This window comes from Salmo trutta, chromosome 25 (assembly GCF_901001165.1).
Source record: "Salmo trutta chromosome 25, fSalTru1.1, whole genome shotgun sequence".
NCBI classification, from domain to species: Eukaryota; Metazoa; Chordata; class Actinopteri; order Salmoniformes; family Salmonidae; genus Salmo; species Salmo trutta.
This window is the reverse complement of record NC_042981.1, coordinates 47,905,490-47,923,760: the sequence shown is the minus strand read 5'-3', so window position 1 is coordinate 47,923,760 and position 18,271 is coordinate 47,905,490. Positions and strand designations below refer to the sequence as shown.

At 42.4% G+C, this 18,271-nt stretch overlaps 2 protein-coding genes across 2 annotated transcripts in view; both read left to right on the top strand.

Moving 5' to 3' along the window:
• The window catches only part of LOC115162689 (uncharacterized), a 16,732-nt gene extending 13,689 nt beyond the window's left edge, over positions 1–3,043 (top strand). Inside the window, exons 2-3 of the mRNA XM_029714172.1 lie at positions 1,396–2,975; positions 3,032–3,043. Coding sequence (XP_029570032.1) covers positions 1,416–2,975; positions 3,032–3,043 — 1,572 coding nt within the window. The 5' untranslated portion in view covers positions 1,396–1,415. The remainder of the gene's footprint in view (positions 1–1,395; positions 2,976–3,031) is intronic.
• On the top strand, positions 2,974–18,271 carry LOC115162638 (bromo adjacent homology domain-containing 1 protein-like). Its single transcript, XM_029714118.1, has 6 exons — positions 2,974–3,048; positions 9,337–9,734; positions 13,741–13,900; positions 14,308–14,387; positions 15,204–15,295; positions 17,641–18,271. The coding sequence occupies exons 1-6, from the start codon at positions 3,045–3,047 to the stop codon at positions 17,828–17,830; spliced, it is 924 nt and encodes a 307-aa protein (XP_029569978.1). The 5' UTR covers positions 2,974–3,044; the 3' UTR covers positions 17,831–18,271.

The window sequence follows — 18,271 nt, the reverse complement described above, 5'->3', positions numbered from 1 at the left end:
ATTAGAAGGAATTTACATTTTAAACTATAAATGTAATAACATGTATATAAGGAAACTATGTCAATATGTTACGATTCCCTCTGCTAAAATGTACTGGAATGCAGCCCTAGGACAAGTGAACTGGAACAAAGTTTCGTTGTTATCTGGTAAATATTGTATATCTAATAAGGTGAAAGAAGTATCATACAAACTCATTCATAGAATCTACCCTGTAAAGACCTTTATTATACACAGATTTAAAATAGCTATTGATAACAAATGTGTATTTTGTGGTTGTGACCAAGAGACTCTTGACCATTTATTTTGGGACTGTTCTTATGTCAGAAGATTTTGGAGTGAGTTAGAAGATTTTATTTTAAAAGAAACAACTATTAATGTTAATTTGAAAGACTCTGATATTGTGTTTTATTTTGATCCAAATGATATGGACCCTGATTTAACTTTCATTGTTAATTTGTTTATTTTTCATGGAAGATTCTTTTTCTATAAAATGAAGTGGGGAGAGAACAAACCCCTCTTCACATTATTTAAGATAGAATTGAAATATTATTTTGAAATTATCAGTAAATGTAAAAACAAAAAAGCAATACGCACCATAAAAGTATTTGACAAATTGAAAATGAATCTTGATATGTAATACCCCTGTCTTTTAGGTTTATGTACTCTTGTTTGTATATTTCAGTTTTTTTTGTATTAGTTGTGTTCATAATAAAAAAATAAAAATAAAAAAAGTAAATAAAAAAAAGAACATCCCAAACCCTCCCCTAACCCGGACGACACTGGACTCAAACCAGGATGTTGGCGGGCACACTCACTGCGCCACTCAGGAGGCATGGCCCAACACTCTTAACCGCTAAGCTACCTGCCGAATCACTTAAGCATGATTGGAACTACACAATGGCATAGGGCAAGTTTTTGCTTTCCATGACTCAATATTGTGTGTGTTGTGAGTGTGTGTGTGGTTTTCCCGGTTACTGTGTGTGTGTGTGTGTGTGTGTGTGTGTGTGTGTGTGTGTGTGTGTGTGTGTGTGTGTGTGTGTCTGTGTGTCTGTGTCTGTGTCTGTGTCTGTGTCTGTGTCTGTGTCTATGTGTGTGTGTTTCCACCTGATTGGAAATTAATCTATTGAGATGATCCTATGGAAGTCAGCAGCAGTACCCTTCTGACCTTGTGGCTTATTTAAAACCCATATCCCCTCTGTGTTGATAGCGTCGTAATGGTTTAGGCTAGAAACTAATATGACCTCACTATGGAAAGCTGAGACTCTCACGAACATGTACCATAATAAAAACTGTATTGAGACTTACTTTCTTAATGGGCGTGCATTCACTGTCATGTCGGCTAAGTTTCTGCAAAAAGCTCCCCATTAATTGATATTTCTATGTCTCCTCCCCCAGGGTCTGTATGAAGGGATGTGATGACCCATGCACGACAGAAGGACTCTCTGAGCAGATACCATCCCGCTAACTCCTGGGAGCAGGTAGGGGGGGTGCCAAATGCTCAGGCCATGGTGGGGGGAGCCTGGCCTGATCGCCCAAAACTAAAAAGAGGGAGGCCCAAGAAGATCAAGAGGGGCAGAGCGAAAGAGCGCAAGGATCTGAGAGTGGTGGAGAAGAAGGAGGAGAAGGACAGGAAGCTGTACACTCTCAGGGCCAGGACACTGGATCAATGTGAGGGGGACACCCTTGACTGTCGCGTCCTTCTCACCCGTCTGGAGGAGAGTGGTGATGAGGACAAGGCGAGCTGCTTGAAGGGTCGAATAGAGACCAAAGAGGAAGGGAGCCATAACCTGGTGTGTGGAAGGACCAAGCCCTGCAAGTCTAGACAAAAGACCTTCAAAGCTTATCGGAAATTGCCGGAATTAAACAAACAATCAAAAGTGTTATGCACATTACCTGTCGTGGAGCCTCGCAAACGGAGACTGGCCTCTCTGAATGCGGAGGCTGTGAATAGTCTGCTCTTATATAGAGAATATCCTCAAGGGACCAGACTCACAAAGAAGCTACAGTCCAATGGGAATCTGGCAAAAGATGCAGTAATTTTGGGACACAACACCCCAAGGGTTCCTAAAGTGGCAAAATCAGACATTTATGTAACTGGAAGTTCCAAACAAAACAAAAAGTCTCTGAAGATGGAAGACATGGATCTGCTGAGTCTGTACGGTCCCACCCCCCGGCGTCAGGCTAGCCTCAACGCTGCTGCTTTGCTCAAAATCACCAGCACCTCCTTCAAAGCCAAACACCAGGTGGCCAAGACCAACTGCAAGCAACTGAGTGCAGTACTGAGGACCAAACAGTCGCTGCACCCCAAGCTAAAGAAACAACAGTATCATAAACTCCAACACGGGAAATCCCAAACCCATCCACAGCTGGTTCAGAGATGCTGTAATCTCTATAAGAGGGAGTCATTCCACCCCGAACCCCAGTGGGAGGGGATTACAGGGGGGAACGGCTCCATCAGATCTGGCTTCCAGTGTCGAGCCTTGCTGGGCTACCCGATGAAGTCTGTGAAGGAGGAACAGGTCGAGGAACAGTTCGAGACGCAGTTGACTCCTTCTTTCTACTGCTGCTCCCAAGAAAGGTCAGTGGAGTATTGCCACCAACTGGCCCTGTTCCTCAACCAGAAGAGCTTCGGTGAAGACAAACTTGAGGAGCATTCGCTCTCCAATAGCTACCTCCCCTCTCCCCATTCCCTGTCCCACCCACATGCCCTAACCATAAGCCCCCACCCTTACCCGTGTTTCTCGGGCTACTACGTCCACTTTTCTCACCATGAAACCTCCTCTACCCTCATGACCTCCGTGAGCTCCATCCCCATGCCCTACCCTCCCTCCTCTGTGGCCCCAATCACGTTGTGCTCTGGTGAGGTTCAGAGCCCCAAGCTGCTGTCCCCGACAGGCTCTCAACCCTCAGGAATCGCCCACCCGGTCTACTGCTATGGAGAATCCTGCCAAATCAGTGGATATGCATATAGAGCAGTACCGACCCTAGCCAGCAGGAGGTGCTGTTATAACGCAGGCTGCTCCAGCTGCAGCCACAAGATTAAGATGGGTAAGGGGAGGCAGAAATGCCTATAGATACAGTCACCTCCAAAATTATTAGCACCCTTGATAAATATGAGCAAAAATACTGTATAAAATAAATGATACAAATACTGAGCTATTTTATATGCTTCTTTTTTTTAAATATTATTTTATACAAATACAATTGCTCAGAGAAAGAGATTTTGCTAAACAACTAAGTAAAAAAAAATAAGTTATTGGCACCTCTAAAGTTTATTATAAATAAGATGTAAGAAAATAAAATCTGCATTAACATTCTACTTTTAAAAATTAATCTCAGTTTAAGGAACTGTATTGTGGCCTTCCATGGCTTCCTATTTCACTGGGGTATAAAAATGAGGTAATACACACATATATAATCCCTTTGTCATTCATCATGTGAAAAGGCAAAGAACCCACAAAGGAAAAGAGATAAATGGTTGTTGACCTTCAAAAATCAGGCAATGGGAGAAAAAAATGGCTAAAAAAACGAATATACCACTTACCACTCTTTGGGCAACAATTAAGACGTTTAAAACCAGTGGAACAGTGGTAAACTTGCCGGTATTGGACACAAGTGTATCTTGTCCCCACGCAGAGTGAGGAAGATGGTTCTGGAGTCAAAGAAAAAACCAAGGGCCAAAGTTGGAGAATTACATTCACCATCTCCATACCAATATGCTCTTTGGAAGGGTTGCCTTTATTATTAAGAGCAACTAACAATTGTAAATGCCAGGAGTTCGCTAAACGCATTGGCACTTGGTTTGGAACCAGTGCTATGGTCAGATGACATGAAAATAGAGTTCTTTGGCCACGCACACCAGTGGTGAGTTTGGAGACAAAAGCATGATGTGTATTCAGAAAATTAACTCATACCCAGCTAGCAAATAACATTCTGAGAACCATATGTTTCTTAGAGCTTGGTGAGAGTGTGGTTAATTATTTTCTTGGTATTGTATTACTTTAACAGAAGTTTCCTAAAAGTTCAAACATGGTTGGATTTAATAAAAATTTTGATAGTGTTTTAGGAATGCTCTACAACTGGTTTGACATTGGGAATGTTCTCACATTGTTTCTTATGTTCTCGGAACAATGTTCTTCTGTGGAAATGTCAGCAACTCAGCATAACATTTCCTACAGGTTTCCTCATGGTTCTATTTAAAGTCTTGTTCTCAAATTATTCTGAGAAAGTTAAGATAACTTTCCATAAGAAAACGTTAGTAACGTTCAGAGAACGTTCAAAAAATATTATTTAAAAACATACACATTCCGTTCTCAGCATCAACAAAACTACATGTATCTCGATCCTCTATCTTGTTAAGTGTTTTCAGCTGTGGCCACTAATTGGCCACACCTGATCTTAATGAGTGCTTGTTTCCTTTGAAATGGGTTCTGTTTGAATACACTAAAATAAACAGCTTTGTATAAGTAAAAAAAAACATGGCATGCTATCTCCATCCTGGTGGTGCAGTGGACTAATTCCATTGATCAGAGAACAGAAGATCATAGGTTCAAATCACACTGACATAGTGCCACAATAAAAAAGAAATGTGTTTCCATGATTAATGCCTAAGCAAATGAATTTCCATGTGTGCTTGGAGTTCAAAACAGTTAGCCAAAGCTAGCAGTGTTATTAAAAGTCTTATTGAAACATATTCTCAGAACGTAATTAACTTCAATAACCTATACTTTCTGTTCTCAGATCGTTAATAAAGCCTCCCAGGGAACCATAGTAAAACGTTATCAGAATCTACCTGCAACCTAAGAATTAATGTTGACAGAACAGGCAAAAATCAGTTTTACCAGTCAGGAAACTTATGGCTTTGTTCCCAGAACTAGTGAGAAACCTAAAACGTATGTTCCCACAGCTTCCAAGGAACCAAATCTGCTAGCTGGGTACCTACTTTAAAATATGGTGGTGGATCTTTGATGTTATGGGGCTGTTTTGTTCCACTGGTCCTGGGAACCTTGTTAAGGTCAACGGCATCAATAACTCTACTATGTACCAGGACATTTTAGCCAACAAACCTGGTTGCCTCTGCCAGGAGGTTCAACTTGGCTACAAGTGGCTCTTCCAGCAAGACAACAACCCCAAGCACACATCAATATCTACAAAGAAAGGATTAATTGACCACAAAATCTAAATTTTGGCAATGGTCATCTCTGTCTTCGGACTACAACCCCATTGAAAAACTTTGGTTTGAATGAATTGAAGAGGGCAGTCCATAAGCGCAGACCAAAGGATATCAAGGATCTGGAAATATTCTGTATGGAGGATCCCTCCCAATGTGTCTCCAATCTCCAAAAAACATTTTAGAAAATGGCTCAGTGCTGTTATCCTCGCAAGGGAAGGCTGCCGGAGTATTAAAAACAGGGGTGCCAATAATTTTTTGATTTATTTATATCACTTGTTAAACAAAATCTCTTTCTTTGAGCAATTGTATTAGTCTAAAATAATGTATTTTTTTTGTTTACAATATAGCTCAGTATTTGTCAAATTTACAGTCTTTTTTGCTCCTCTTTATCAAGGATGCTAATCATTTTGGAGGTGGCTGTATACAGTGATAATGATGTGAACGGGCCATGATTGTTGCAGGGTGTGAACCACATGTTTGAGATGGCTCAGTGTCCTTTAAGTCGATCAGTCAAACCAGCAACAATCTGTGGAGAATACTCATGTTTTGACCTTTAGAATACTCCTCACAGAAATGGCAGTTAAAGGAAAATGTTACAGAGAATCAGAAATGTCACATAGGAGGCAAGATTTCAGAATTTTACAAGAAATTTGTTCAGTCATGTTCTCCGGATTCATTCAGTGGGGTCTAAAAGCCTGGTAGGGTTTAACATCCACAGTCCTGAGCTGAACTTTGTTTCTTTATCCCTGCCCCCCACTCAACGTACATGGTCAGTGGAGTGCCTTAACTACTGTATCTAGCCACTAGTTGTATGAGTAATCATCACAGATGGTTTAGATAGAATGTACTGTATTTACTACTGAAGCTGAGTAGTATTCATGCAGAGATGCCAAGCTGTGGCATTTGATCAACTGAAGACCAGTTACTCCGAAATCCCAATTGCTCCCAGTGGTCCTCTATATAGGGTCTGTTAATCTTTGTAGCAGAGCTTGGTACTGTACACACAAGATGAAGGAAAAAGGAAACCGCACACTGCTCTTGATAGTATCACTGATCTTTAATAAGCTTTACGTATTGGCCTCACGGCCTTCGTCAGAGCTTTTGTGAGTTTTTAAAAAGAATTAGCACCCTTATGTAGACCTAGCCCCACCCACATCCGTTCCACACATCGAAAGGGGTTGGAGGCCAAGGAAAAACAAATATGTGTTACCAAATATAACAATATGCATTTCATAAATATTTGAATAAAGTGTGTAAATAAGACGTTTTAAACACGTCTGTAAAACCACAATGAGGACATTGACCTACCGAGCAAGTTTTCATTAATCATTGGGTACATCGTACGAAAAAACATCAGAGTAATCTGATATAGGGGCTTAATTCATGTTCAAATTCACAACATAACATGCATAGGTATTTCATCATTAAGACCATTAGGAAATAATGTCTGGAGGGTGAAAATCCAAAAACATTCTCTTTTGCTCAGAGTATTATTAATATCACCTCCCCTGTCTGATATCTTAACTTTCTCTATGCCACAAAATCTAAAAGGTAGAAATGTCATGCTTTAGGTCATTAAAATGTACTGCGACTGGATAATCCCTGTTATTTATCCTGATTGAACTTTTATGTTCACTGATTCTCTGTTTGAGAGAACGAGAGGTTTTACCTACATAGCACAGCCCACATGGACATGTAATAATGTAAATAACATGGGGGGTGGAACACGTAATAATGTCATTTATTTGGAACCATTTTCCTGTATGTGGGTGGCAGAAATATTCACACTTCATCATATTGTTGCACTGTGCGCATCCTCTGCATTTATAGCTACCATTTGGAAGAGGGCGTAAAAGAGCCTGGCTGATTTTCTTTTGTGGCTGGCAGTTGTCATGAACCAATTTATCACGTAAATTGTGACCTGTCCTATACACAATAAGTGGTGGATTTTTTTATTCAGCCGGCAAAGCTGGGTCCGATGATAAAATATTCCAGTGTTTCTTGACCGCATCTCCCACTTTTCGCGAGTTCAAAGTATATGTGGTGGTGAACATTACGGAGTGTTCTTTAGCTTTAGCGGGTCTTTTTTTGTAGCAGTTCATCTTGTGTTTTTCCCAATGCCAAATTAAGAACTTCATCCACAGAGGATGCGCATAGTGCAACAATATGATGAAGTGTGAATATTTCTGCCACCCACATACAGGAAAACGGTTCCAAATAAATGACATTATTACGTGTTCCACCCCCATGTTATTTACATTATTACATGTCCATGTGGGCTGTGCTATGTAGGTAAAACCTCTCGTTCTCTCAAACAGAGAATCAGTAAACATAAAAGTTCAATCAGGATAAACAACAGGGATTATCCAGTCGCAGTACATTTTAATGACCTTAAGCATGCCATTTCTACCTTTAGATTTTGTGGCATAGAGAAAGTTAAGATATCAGACAGGGGAGGTGATATTAATAATACTCTGAGCAAAAGAGAATGTTTTTGGATTTTCACCCTCCAGACATTATTTCCTAATGGTCTTAATGATGAAATACCTATGCATGTTATGTTGTGAATTTGAACATGAATTAAGCCCCTATATCAGATTACTCTAATGTTTTTCGTACGATGTACCCAATGATTAATGAAAACTTGCTCGGTAGGTCAATGTCCTCCTTGTGGTTTTACAGACGTGTTTAAAACGTCTTATTTACACACTTTATTCGAATATTTGTGAAATGCATATTGTTATATTTGGTAACACTTATTTGTTTTTCCTTTGCCTCCAACCCCTTTCGATGTGTGGAACGGATGTGGGTGGGGCTAGGTCTACATAAGGGTGCTAATTTTTTTTTAAACTCACAAAAGCTCTGACGAAGGCCGTGAGGCCGATACGTAAAGCTTATTAAAGATCAGTGATACTATCAAGAGCAGTATGCGGTTTCCTTTTTCCTTCATCTTGCTCAACTTTTACCATGCACCTGGAACAAAGATTGCTCAGATGTGCGAGTGCCTTTTGCATTTTGAATTACTGTACACACAAGACAGGCCGACATGATTCCACATGTTGTTACTATCAACCAGGAGTCCCAAAGTATCATAGCCCCTTTACGGTTCTTTAGTCACTGCCTCAGGAGGACAGCAGAACCACTGTTACTGAGGGTATTTGTTCTCAGATGGTCTGTGGTCAGGTCTTAATTGTCAGGGACCACAGCAGCATTCACATCCTCATTAAGTAGGCTGATTACAGATCAAGATGGCATATCATTGGCATTGCACAGTCAGAGGCGCTATTAGCTGAAGTAAATTGGTATTTGGTAGTGTCTTGTTGCCTCTGTTGAGCCGCCTGCTTTGAAGTGACACAGAAATGGACCCTTTTCCCCAAAGAAGTGATCAAGACATCTTTTTTCTTTTCAGCTACAACAAGATTGAGATGATTTATTATAATGTGACATTTATTGTATCCTCTCTCATCCTAGCTGGCCTTAATGGTCAGGTGAAGCTGCCCCACAGCTTGGTTGATTCCTATGTTTTTATTAAAGACTCTACATTACATTAGAGTACAATACAGCATCTCCACTACCTTTGTGCACAGATCCAATCATGCATCAGATTATGTAATAATATACTTCCAGAAATAAACAGAAGTGGTAAATGAGTGCCGATTGAGATGAGAGTCAAGGAGCATAAATGTTATAATACAACAAAAAAACACATTTAGCGTAATAGGTGACTAAACACTATTCACAAAAAAAGGTGCATAAAAGGCTTTGACCTCAACTGACTGCATCACTTTGTATATTACAGTATCATATCAACTTTAACCAGTTCTCTGATTCCACACTGCCGGTCTGTGGTCCATCAGACCACAATAAATGGACATCTCTGTCATTCTGATATGCATTTGGGGCCCGCTGTTGCAGCCTTGTGCCTCACAGCTACAATTAATACAGGCGATACAGATAGGCAGTGTTCTAATCTCTACTGCATGCAGCGTCGCTGTTTCTATATCAGTGGTGCTGAAACAGAGTGGGCTCACCATGACAGGAAAGGAGAGGATGAGTCTGGAGTTTTTGTGAGGGTCTATGTGAGGGTGTGTGTGGGTACATGTGTGTGTGTTTAATAAGAGACTGATCACTCCAGTGTCTGACAGCTCCAATTTTCCCCACAGAAGACTACTCCTCGTCTCTGGAGGACCACAGCTCCTCCTCTGTCCCAGCCTCCCCCGCACCCCGGCCCCTCTCCGGCTGCCCCGCCAGCCCCAGCACTCCCCCAGCTGCCCAATCAGTGTCCTGCTTTCAGACCTCTCTATCAGACCCCAGCCAACTGCAGGTCCCGCTGCAGGTGGTCCGGGAGTGCCCTCAGAGTGCCAAGCCACCGAGCGGCTCTCTGTCTGGGGTGAGCAGCGGCTCGTGGTCCGTCTGCCCCCACATTCAAGACAAGCAGCAGCTGGGGCCCGCCGGCCTCGCAGCCTGCAGAGCTGCCAAGCAGCAGAGGATCACCCGTCGCCGGGCAACCAATGGTTGGCTGCCCGTGGGCGTGCCCTTCGAGGGGGAGGTTTTCACTGTGGTATGTATTGCTGTGTTAAAGGGATAATCCACCCCCAGAAATAAAAATCATGAAACTCTTGTCAATTTGGTGAAAGCCTATGTTTAATCAGTAGGTAAAGTAATAATATTCCAGTGATTTAACTTCTAAGTGGTCCGTCTGTGAAATCAGGAAATTGTGTAGGAACGCATCATAGCTACTGTACATGGTTCTTGTCACTGGAGATAGGGGATCACACTATCACATTCAATAACGCTTTTAAAACAATTACCTGCACTCCAGATCGCCAAATCAGCCAATAGATGGTATGGGCATACTTGTCTAGAACAGCGATTCTCAACTGGTGGGAGGATTTGAATGGGTTGCGGTTGTCATTTTTTTAAATAAATAATAATAATAATAATAATGATTTTATGAAACAATACTCCAGTCTGAACTTGAGTGACTTAAACCAGGTAGAAAGTTTGTAGAAATTATAATGAATTTACATTTTTAAATAATTTTCTCTGAACAATCTTTCTTTAATAACTGTATTTTTTAATATAGAGCTATTAGCAGTGCCATTTTGGTTGATTTTGTGGTATCAAACTATGAGTTTATTAACATTCTTCATCAACAATATGGGCAAAATGTAATTATTGACAATAAAAGTGGTGGGAATGTTGTTCCCTTGTCATGTAATTGCTACATTTAATATCAATATAGCATTTAAAATATAATGAAAAAATGTATAAACACAACATGTAAAGTTTTGTTCCCATGTTTCATGAGCTGAGATAAAAGTCCCAGAAATATTCCATATTCACTAAAAGCTTATTTCTCTCAAATGTTGTGCACAAATGTGTTTACATTGCTGTTAGTGAGCATTTCTCAATTTGCCAAGATAATCCATCTACCTGACAGGTGTGGCATATCAAGAAGCTGATTAAACAGCATGATTATTACACAGGTGCACCTTGTGCTGGGAATAATAAAAGGCCACTCTAAAATGTGCAGTTTTGAGGGAGTGTGCAATTGGCATGCTGACTGCAGGAATTTCCACCAAAGTTGTTGACAGATAATTGCATGTTAATTTCTCTACCATAAGCTTCCAACTTCGTTTTACAGAATTTGGCAGTACGTTCAACCGGCCTCAAAACCGTAGACAACGTGTAATCACGCCAGCCCAGGACCTCCACATCCATCTTCTTCACCTGCGGGATCGTCTGAGGGGGTGCTGAGGAGTATTATGTCTATAATAATGCCCTTTTGTAGAGAAAAACTAATTCTGATTGGCTGGACCTGGCTCCCCAGTGGGTGGGCCTATGCCTTCCCAGGCTGACTCATGGCTGCGCCCTTGCCCAGTCCTGTGAAATCAATAGATTATGGCCTAATTTATTTATTTTAATTGACTGATTTACTTACATGAACTGTCAAATCTTTGAAATTGTTGCATGTTGCGTCTATATTTTTTATCAGTATAGGTTTCCAGATTGTGTTTTGGCGCTAATTTCTTTGCAAATATTGGGTCATGACTGAGACAACCTGGTTCAATTTGGGTCCCGAGGCAAAACCAGTTGAGAACCACTGGTCTAGAACACATCCAACCGTTTATATCGTTACAACAAAGTATATTTCGATTAGATGTGCTCAATCTAAACAGTGCACCAAATGTTCTATTCAGTTTCTCCTTCAAGTACCATCTCGCAATGCGCCCTGTTTGCCTGTGGGAAATGTGGGAAAGGGCCGTTGTTCCCATAGCAAAGTACTCTGCACTCGCTCTGGGCAGAGAGGAACTGCAAGTTGAACTCAGTGAGATAGACTTCTAAATGGATAGAGCAGTTTGTTTAGGTCATTTTCCAGCCAGCTAGCTACTTTACATGCTGATATTTACTTTGGTATTATTGTGCGTAGCTACATTTGCTAGCTAGCTACCTAGCTAGCTAGCAATCCCTACCCCTATTTTAATTTTTTTGCAATTTGAAAATTGTTGTGGAAATCTGTTGTAGCTCAAGTCGACTACAAAACCAACATTGCAATGCTCTCTCTCTGGGCTAGCTACAATGTTGGTTTTGTAGTCGACTTGAGCTGCAACAGATTTCCACAACGATTTTCACGTTGCAAAAAATATACACTGCTCAAAAAAATAAAGGGAACACTTAAACAACACAATGTAACTCCAAGTCAATCACACTTCTGTGAAATCAAACTGTCCACTTAGGAAGCAACACTGATTGACAATACATTTCACATGCTGTTGTGCAAATGGAATAGACAACAGGTGGAAATTATAGGCAATTAGCAAGACACCCCCAATAAAGGAGTGGTTCTGCAGGTGGGACCACAGACCACTTCTCAGTTCCTATGCTTCCTGGCTAATGTTTTGGTCACTTTTGAATGCTGGCGGTGCTTTCATTCTAGTGGTAGCATGAGACGGAATCTACAACCCACACAAGTGGCTCAGGTAGTGCAGCTCATCCAGGATGGCACATCAATGCGAGCTGTGGCAAGAAGGTTTGCTGTGTCTGTCAGTGTAGTGTCCAGAGCATGGAGGCGCTACCAGGAGACAGGCCAGTACATCAGGAGACGTGGAGGAGGCCGTAGGAGGGCAACAACCCAGCAGCAGGACCGCTACCTCCACCTTTGTGCAAGGAGGAGCAGGAGAAGCATTGCCAGAGCCCTGCAAAATGACCTCCAGCAGGCCACAAATGTGCATGTGTCTGCTCAAATGGTCAGAAACAGACTCCATGAGGGTGGTATGAGGGCCCGACGTCCACAGGTGGGGGTTGTGCTTACAGCCCAACACTGTGCAGGACGTTTGGCATTTGCCAGAGAACACCAAGATTGGCAAATTCGCCACTGGCGCCCTGTGCTCTTCACAGATGAAAGCAGGTTCACACTGAGCACGTGACAGACGTGACAGAGTCTGGAGATGCCGTGGAGAACGTTCTGCTGTCTGCAACATCCTCCAGCATGACCGGTTTGGCGGTGGGTCAGTCATGGTGTGGGGTGGCATTTCTTTGGGGGTCGCACAGCCCTCCATGTGCTTGCCAGAGGTAGCCTGACTGCCATTAGGTACCGAGATGAGATCCTCAGACCCCTTGTGAGACCATATGCTGGTGCGGTTGGCCCTGGGTTCCTCCTAATGCAAGACAATGCTAGACCTCATGTGGCTGGAGTGTGTCAGCAGTTCCTGCAAGAGGGAGGCATTGATGCTATGGACTGGCCCGCCCGTTCCCCAGACCTGAATCCAATTGAGCACATCTGGGACATCATGTCTCGCTCCATCCACCAATGCCACGTTGCACCACAGACTGTCCAGGAGTTGGCGGATGCTTTAGTCCAGGTCTGGGAGGAGATCCCTCAGGAGACCATCCGCCACCTCATCAGGAGCATGCCCAGGCGTTGTAGGGAGGTCATACAGGCACGTGGAGGCCACACACACTACTGAGCCTCATTTTGACTTGTTTTAAGGACATTACATCAAAGTTGGATCAGCCTGTAGTGTGGTTTTCCACTTTAATTTTGAGTGTGACTCCAAATCCAGACCTCCATGGGTTGATAAATTGGATTTCCATTGATTATTTTTGTGTGATTTTGTTGTCAGCACATTCAACTATGTAAAGAAAAAGTATTTAATAAGATTATTTCTTTCATTCAGATCTAGGATGTGTTGTTTAAGTGTTCCCTTTATTTTTTTGAGCAGTATATATATATTTCATATGTTGCTACCAACCTTTGTTATAACAACAAAATGAAACATTTCTTCACCCAAAAATATTGTTTTCACATTTTAGTGTTATTTAACACTGTTCAACACTGGAATTAGTGGTTTGGGGTGGATTATTCCTTTAAGAGATATTGATTGTACCTTGTAAGGTAACTAGCTGAGGCTACAGAATATTATGTTTAGTACTGTAAAGACAAACTTTGTCTGTATGCATGTATGATATTATTACACATCATGTGCTTAGCATGTGCTTGCATGTACTAATAACATTGCTAATAGTATGTGGCAACAATGGTGACATATTGACTATGTTTCCAGGGGGAAGAGACAACAGTGTTGCGCAAATGTTTTGAAGGGGTCAAGCGGGATGGGGAGATCATTTGGGTTCGAGACACAGTCCTGTTGCGCTCTGGCCCCAGGAAGAAGTCTCTGCCCTACATAGCCAAAATCTCAGCCCTATGGGAGGACTCAGAATCCGGTGAGGCACCGCCTTTTTTACACAAAACTAAACTATAGCCATGTTTAAAACCATAGACCCACAGGTTCAAATACTATTGATTTTGTTTGAAATACTTCAGATTGAGCTTGCCTTGCACAATGGAACTAATGGAATAGCCCCAAAAGTACAAAACCTGCCCATCTTTTGTTCCAGGCAGGAATCAAATGCTCAAAACATTAGAATGAAAACAAATACCATTTGAACCAAGGTCTGTTAAACAGACCATTGTTTGCTGCATAATCATTTAGAGAATGTGACAAAACGTGAAATATTATGAATAGGATCCCTACCCATCACCGGATGGAATCCCTTCCTATCATAATTCGATACAACTTCAGTTATCCTCCTATCACCCTGAAAATTGCACTGTCTGTGTGTATCCTCAGGAGAGATGATGATGAGTCTGTTTTGGTACTACCGCCCAGAACACACACAGGGAGGCCGCAATCCCAGCACACACTGTGAGGTGAGTTCGCAGAAAGCTGAGTTCACACTGTGTGGCTGCAATCCACAATGTTTGTCCAGCCCCAGCCTGGTTCTCCATAGGGAATGAGATGGCAAACACATTGCTTCTGTTGAATTATGTATTTCCTGGAGAAATAGGCTACAGGCTTCCCGTTGTCAATATCCCTCAGGAACAAACAGACTTTGTTCACCCAGGCTAGAAATAATAAACAGCAGCCTTATTCACAACCCACTGGGCACAGATGTCAATTCAACGTTTATTCCACGTTAGTTCAACGTAATTTCATTGAAATGACGTGGAAACAACGTTGATTCAATCAATGTGTGCCCAGTGGAAATTATCTGCGAGAGAGCTAGGTTGTGCGGGAGAGCTAGTAGGGAGAAAAACGTTTTGAAACAGGGAGGCACTAACTGAACTTGTCCAATGAAAACACAGATTTTCATGACCTGTTGTAAAACATTTTGCTGCAGTGTGCCCTACTTAATACCCTAGGCTTTGAGAAGACCAAAGCGAGTGCTTTGCTCTACTAAAGCCTCTGTAAGGATAACTATCTAGGATTAAAACAAGACACACTTTTTTGATCTCCCATGACTGTGTGATTTCCTGATGGTAAGTGGGTCTTGGTGATGATGTCAGATACACATAGTTACGAGATTCCTCTTCATATTAAAGGGATAGTTCAGTTATAACATATTTTGATACATGTACATATGTAAAATTGCTGAAATATCCCTTTAAGCAAGGTATTTGTTTTGGTTCATAAGTGAAGATTCATGCATCATGTTCTAACGCTTTGTCACCTGACTTTGTTTCCAGAATGAGATTTTTGCATCTCGGCATCAGGACCAGAACAGTGTGGCCTGCATTGAAGACAAGTGCTACGTTTTGACGTTAGCACAGTACTGTAGGTAAGGTGTCTGTTTTTTGCTGATGGGAGCTGGGGCGTGAGAATCAATAGGATGTGGGAGCCACATGATGTTGAGTGGATTGTATTACATTATATCTGTTGCATTGTATTTGTTCACTTATTTTTCTCTGTGAGCTATTCTAAGATGTTAAAGGGCAATTCCGCCACTTTTCAACCTCATATTCATTATCTCCAGCACCATACTCGGCACGATATTCATTATCTCCAGCACCATAACATACAGTGTTGCGCAAATGTTTTGAAGGGGTCAAGCGGGATGGGGAGGTCATTTGGGTTCGAGACACAGTCCTGCTGCGCTCTGGCCCCAGGAAGAAGTCTTTGCCCTCTAGATATGTAAAAACGATGTGTTTCTATGATCTGTGGTTAAAAAGACAAGAAAAAAATGCTTCTCTGTGTCATCACAGGGTAGTATTAAAAGTACGAAAAACAGTGATTTTCAAAACCATCAACGAGTTCCTAGCCAGAGGGAGGGTATTTTCTTGCTCTCCATGTCACTGCGAAACTCCGTTTTTGAAAATCACTGTTTTCACAAATGTTTAACTTCTGATGAGGTCATCGGGAGGAACATTTTAAATGTTATATACACTGCTCAAAAAAATAAAGGGAACACTTAAACAACACAATGTAACTCCAAGTCAATCACACTTCTGTGAAATCAAACTGTCCACTTAGGAATCAACACTGATTGACAATAAATTTCACATGCTGTTGTGCAAATGGAATAGACAACAGGTGGAAATTATAGGCAATTAGCAAGACACCCCCAATAAAAGAGTGATCTGCAGGTGGGGACCACAGACCACTTCTCAGTTCCTATGCTTCCTGGCTGATGTTTTGGTCACTTTCGAATGCTGGCTGTGCTTTCACTCTAGTGGTAGCATGAGATTGAGTCTACAACCCACACAAGTGGCTCAGGTAGTGCAGCTCATCCAGGATGGCACATCAATGCGAGCTGTGGCAAGAAGGTTTGCTGTGTCTGTCAGCGCAGTGTCCAGAGCATGGAGGCGCTACCAGGAGACAGGCCAGTACATCAGGAGACGTGGAGGAGGCTGTAGGAGGGCAACAACCCAGCAGCAGGACCGCTACCTCCGCCTTTGTGCAAGGAGGAGCAGGAGAAGCACTGCCAGAGCACTGCAAAATGACCTCCAGCAGGCCACAAATGTGCATGTGTCTGCTCAAACGGTCAGAAACAGACTCCATGAGGGTGGTATGAGGGCCCGACGTCCACAGGTGGGGGTTGTGCTTACAGCCCAACACCGTGCAGGACATTTGGCATTTGCCAGAGAACACCAAGATTGGCAAATTCGGCACTGGCGCCCTGTGCTCTTCACAGATGAAAGCAGGTTCACACTGAGCACGTGACAGACGTGACAGAGTCTGGAGACGCCATGGAGAACGTTCTTCTGCCTGCAACATCCTCCAGCATGACCGGTTTGGCGGTGGGTCAGTCATGGTGTGGGGTGGCATTTCTTTGGGGGGCCGCACAGCCCTCCATGTGCTCGCCAGAGGTAGCCTGACTGCCATTAGGTACCGAGATGAGATCCTCAGACCCCTTGTGAGACCATATGCTGGTGCGGTTGGCCCTGGGTTCCTCCTAATGCAAGACAATGCTAGACCTCATGTGGCTGGAGTGTGTCAGCAGTTCCTGCAAGAGGAAGGCATTGATGCTATGGACTGGTCCGCCCGTTCCCCAGACCTGAATCCAATTGAGCACATCTGGGACATCATGTCTCGCTCCATCCACCAACGCCACGTTGCACCACAGACTGTCCAGAAGTTGGCGGATGCTTTAGTCCAGGTCTGGGAGGAGATCCCTCAGGAGACCATCCGCCACCTCATCAGGAGCATGCCCAGGCGTTGTAGGGAGGTCATACAGGCACGTGGAGGCCACACACACTACTGAGCCTCATTTTTACTTGTTTTAAGGACATTACATCAAAGTTGGATCAGCCTGTAGTGTGGTTTTCCACTTTAATTTTGAGTGTGACTCCAAATCCAGACCTCCATGGGTTGATAAATTGGATTTCCATTGATTATTTTTGTGTGATTTTGTTGTCAGCACATTCAACTATGTAAAGAAAAAATTAGAGCGTCTGCTAAATGACTTAAATGTAAATGTAAAATTTCTTTCATTCAGATCTAGGATGTGTTGTTTAAGTGTTCGCTTTATTTTTTTGAGCAGTATATTTTTCTACAAAACATAGAAATGTGCCGTTTTCACATATGTAGACACTGGTATTTTGCTGGAGATAATGAAAATGAGGTTGAAAAACAGTGGAATTTCCATTTAAGCATTTGGGTGGTCTTCTTGACATGGTATTTCAGATTTTGTGCCTTCGTGAAATGTCGCGGGGAGGGTCTCCCTGAAAGTGCCACCAGAATGGTACCGCCTTGTGTTGAATACAGCACCTCTGCGCACCGCTGTGTGCCCACGGACATCGACCCCAACCTGGTGTTCGTCTGTCGCCACGTCTACGACTTCCGCTACGGGCGCATCCTGAAGAACCTGCAGTAGCACTTGTGAGGACAGTGGTAGAAGGAAGGAATATTAAACAGTGAAAGAAGAGGTTAAAAAGACACTATTTAGTTTTTTTCCTCAGAATCCTCACCAAAAGCGCCAGTTGAGACAGACCAAGCCACTCTGTTTTGAGAGGGGCGTGAGATGTCAACAGTTTTAGGCTGAGTAAGTCTCGATGTCTGGAAGTGTTTTTGCTCAATGTCTCTCTTTCTCTCTCTCTCGCAAATCCTGTGGGTCACACTTGGTCAATGAGGAAATGTTTTTTATCATCCCAAGCACAAATCCCCTTTTTTGCTTTTACTACTTGCCAAATTATGATTTTATTTTTGCATCATCCCATTCCTTTGCCTATATATATGTGGGTTATATGTATATATGTGAGTTAAGACTTGTTTTGGATTTAACGGGATGACTCATAAATTAAATGATGGCTTAACA

Coding starts and splice junctions, on each gene's coding strand:
- LOC115162638 (XM_029714118.1), top strand. Junction 13,901..14,307: donor ATGGGAGGACTCAGAATCCG/GTGAGGCACCGC, acceptor GTGTATCCTCAG/GAGAGATGATGATGAGTCTG. Junction 15,296..17,640: donor ACGTTAGCACAGTACTGTAG/GTAAGGTGTCTG, acceptor ATGGTATTTCAG/ATTTTGTGCCTTCGTGAAAT.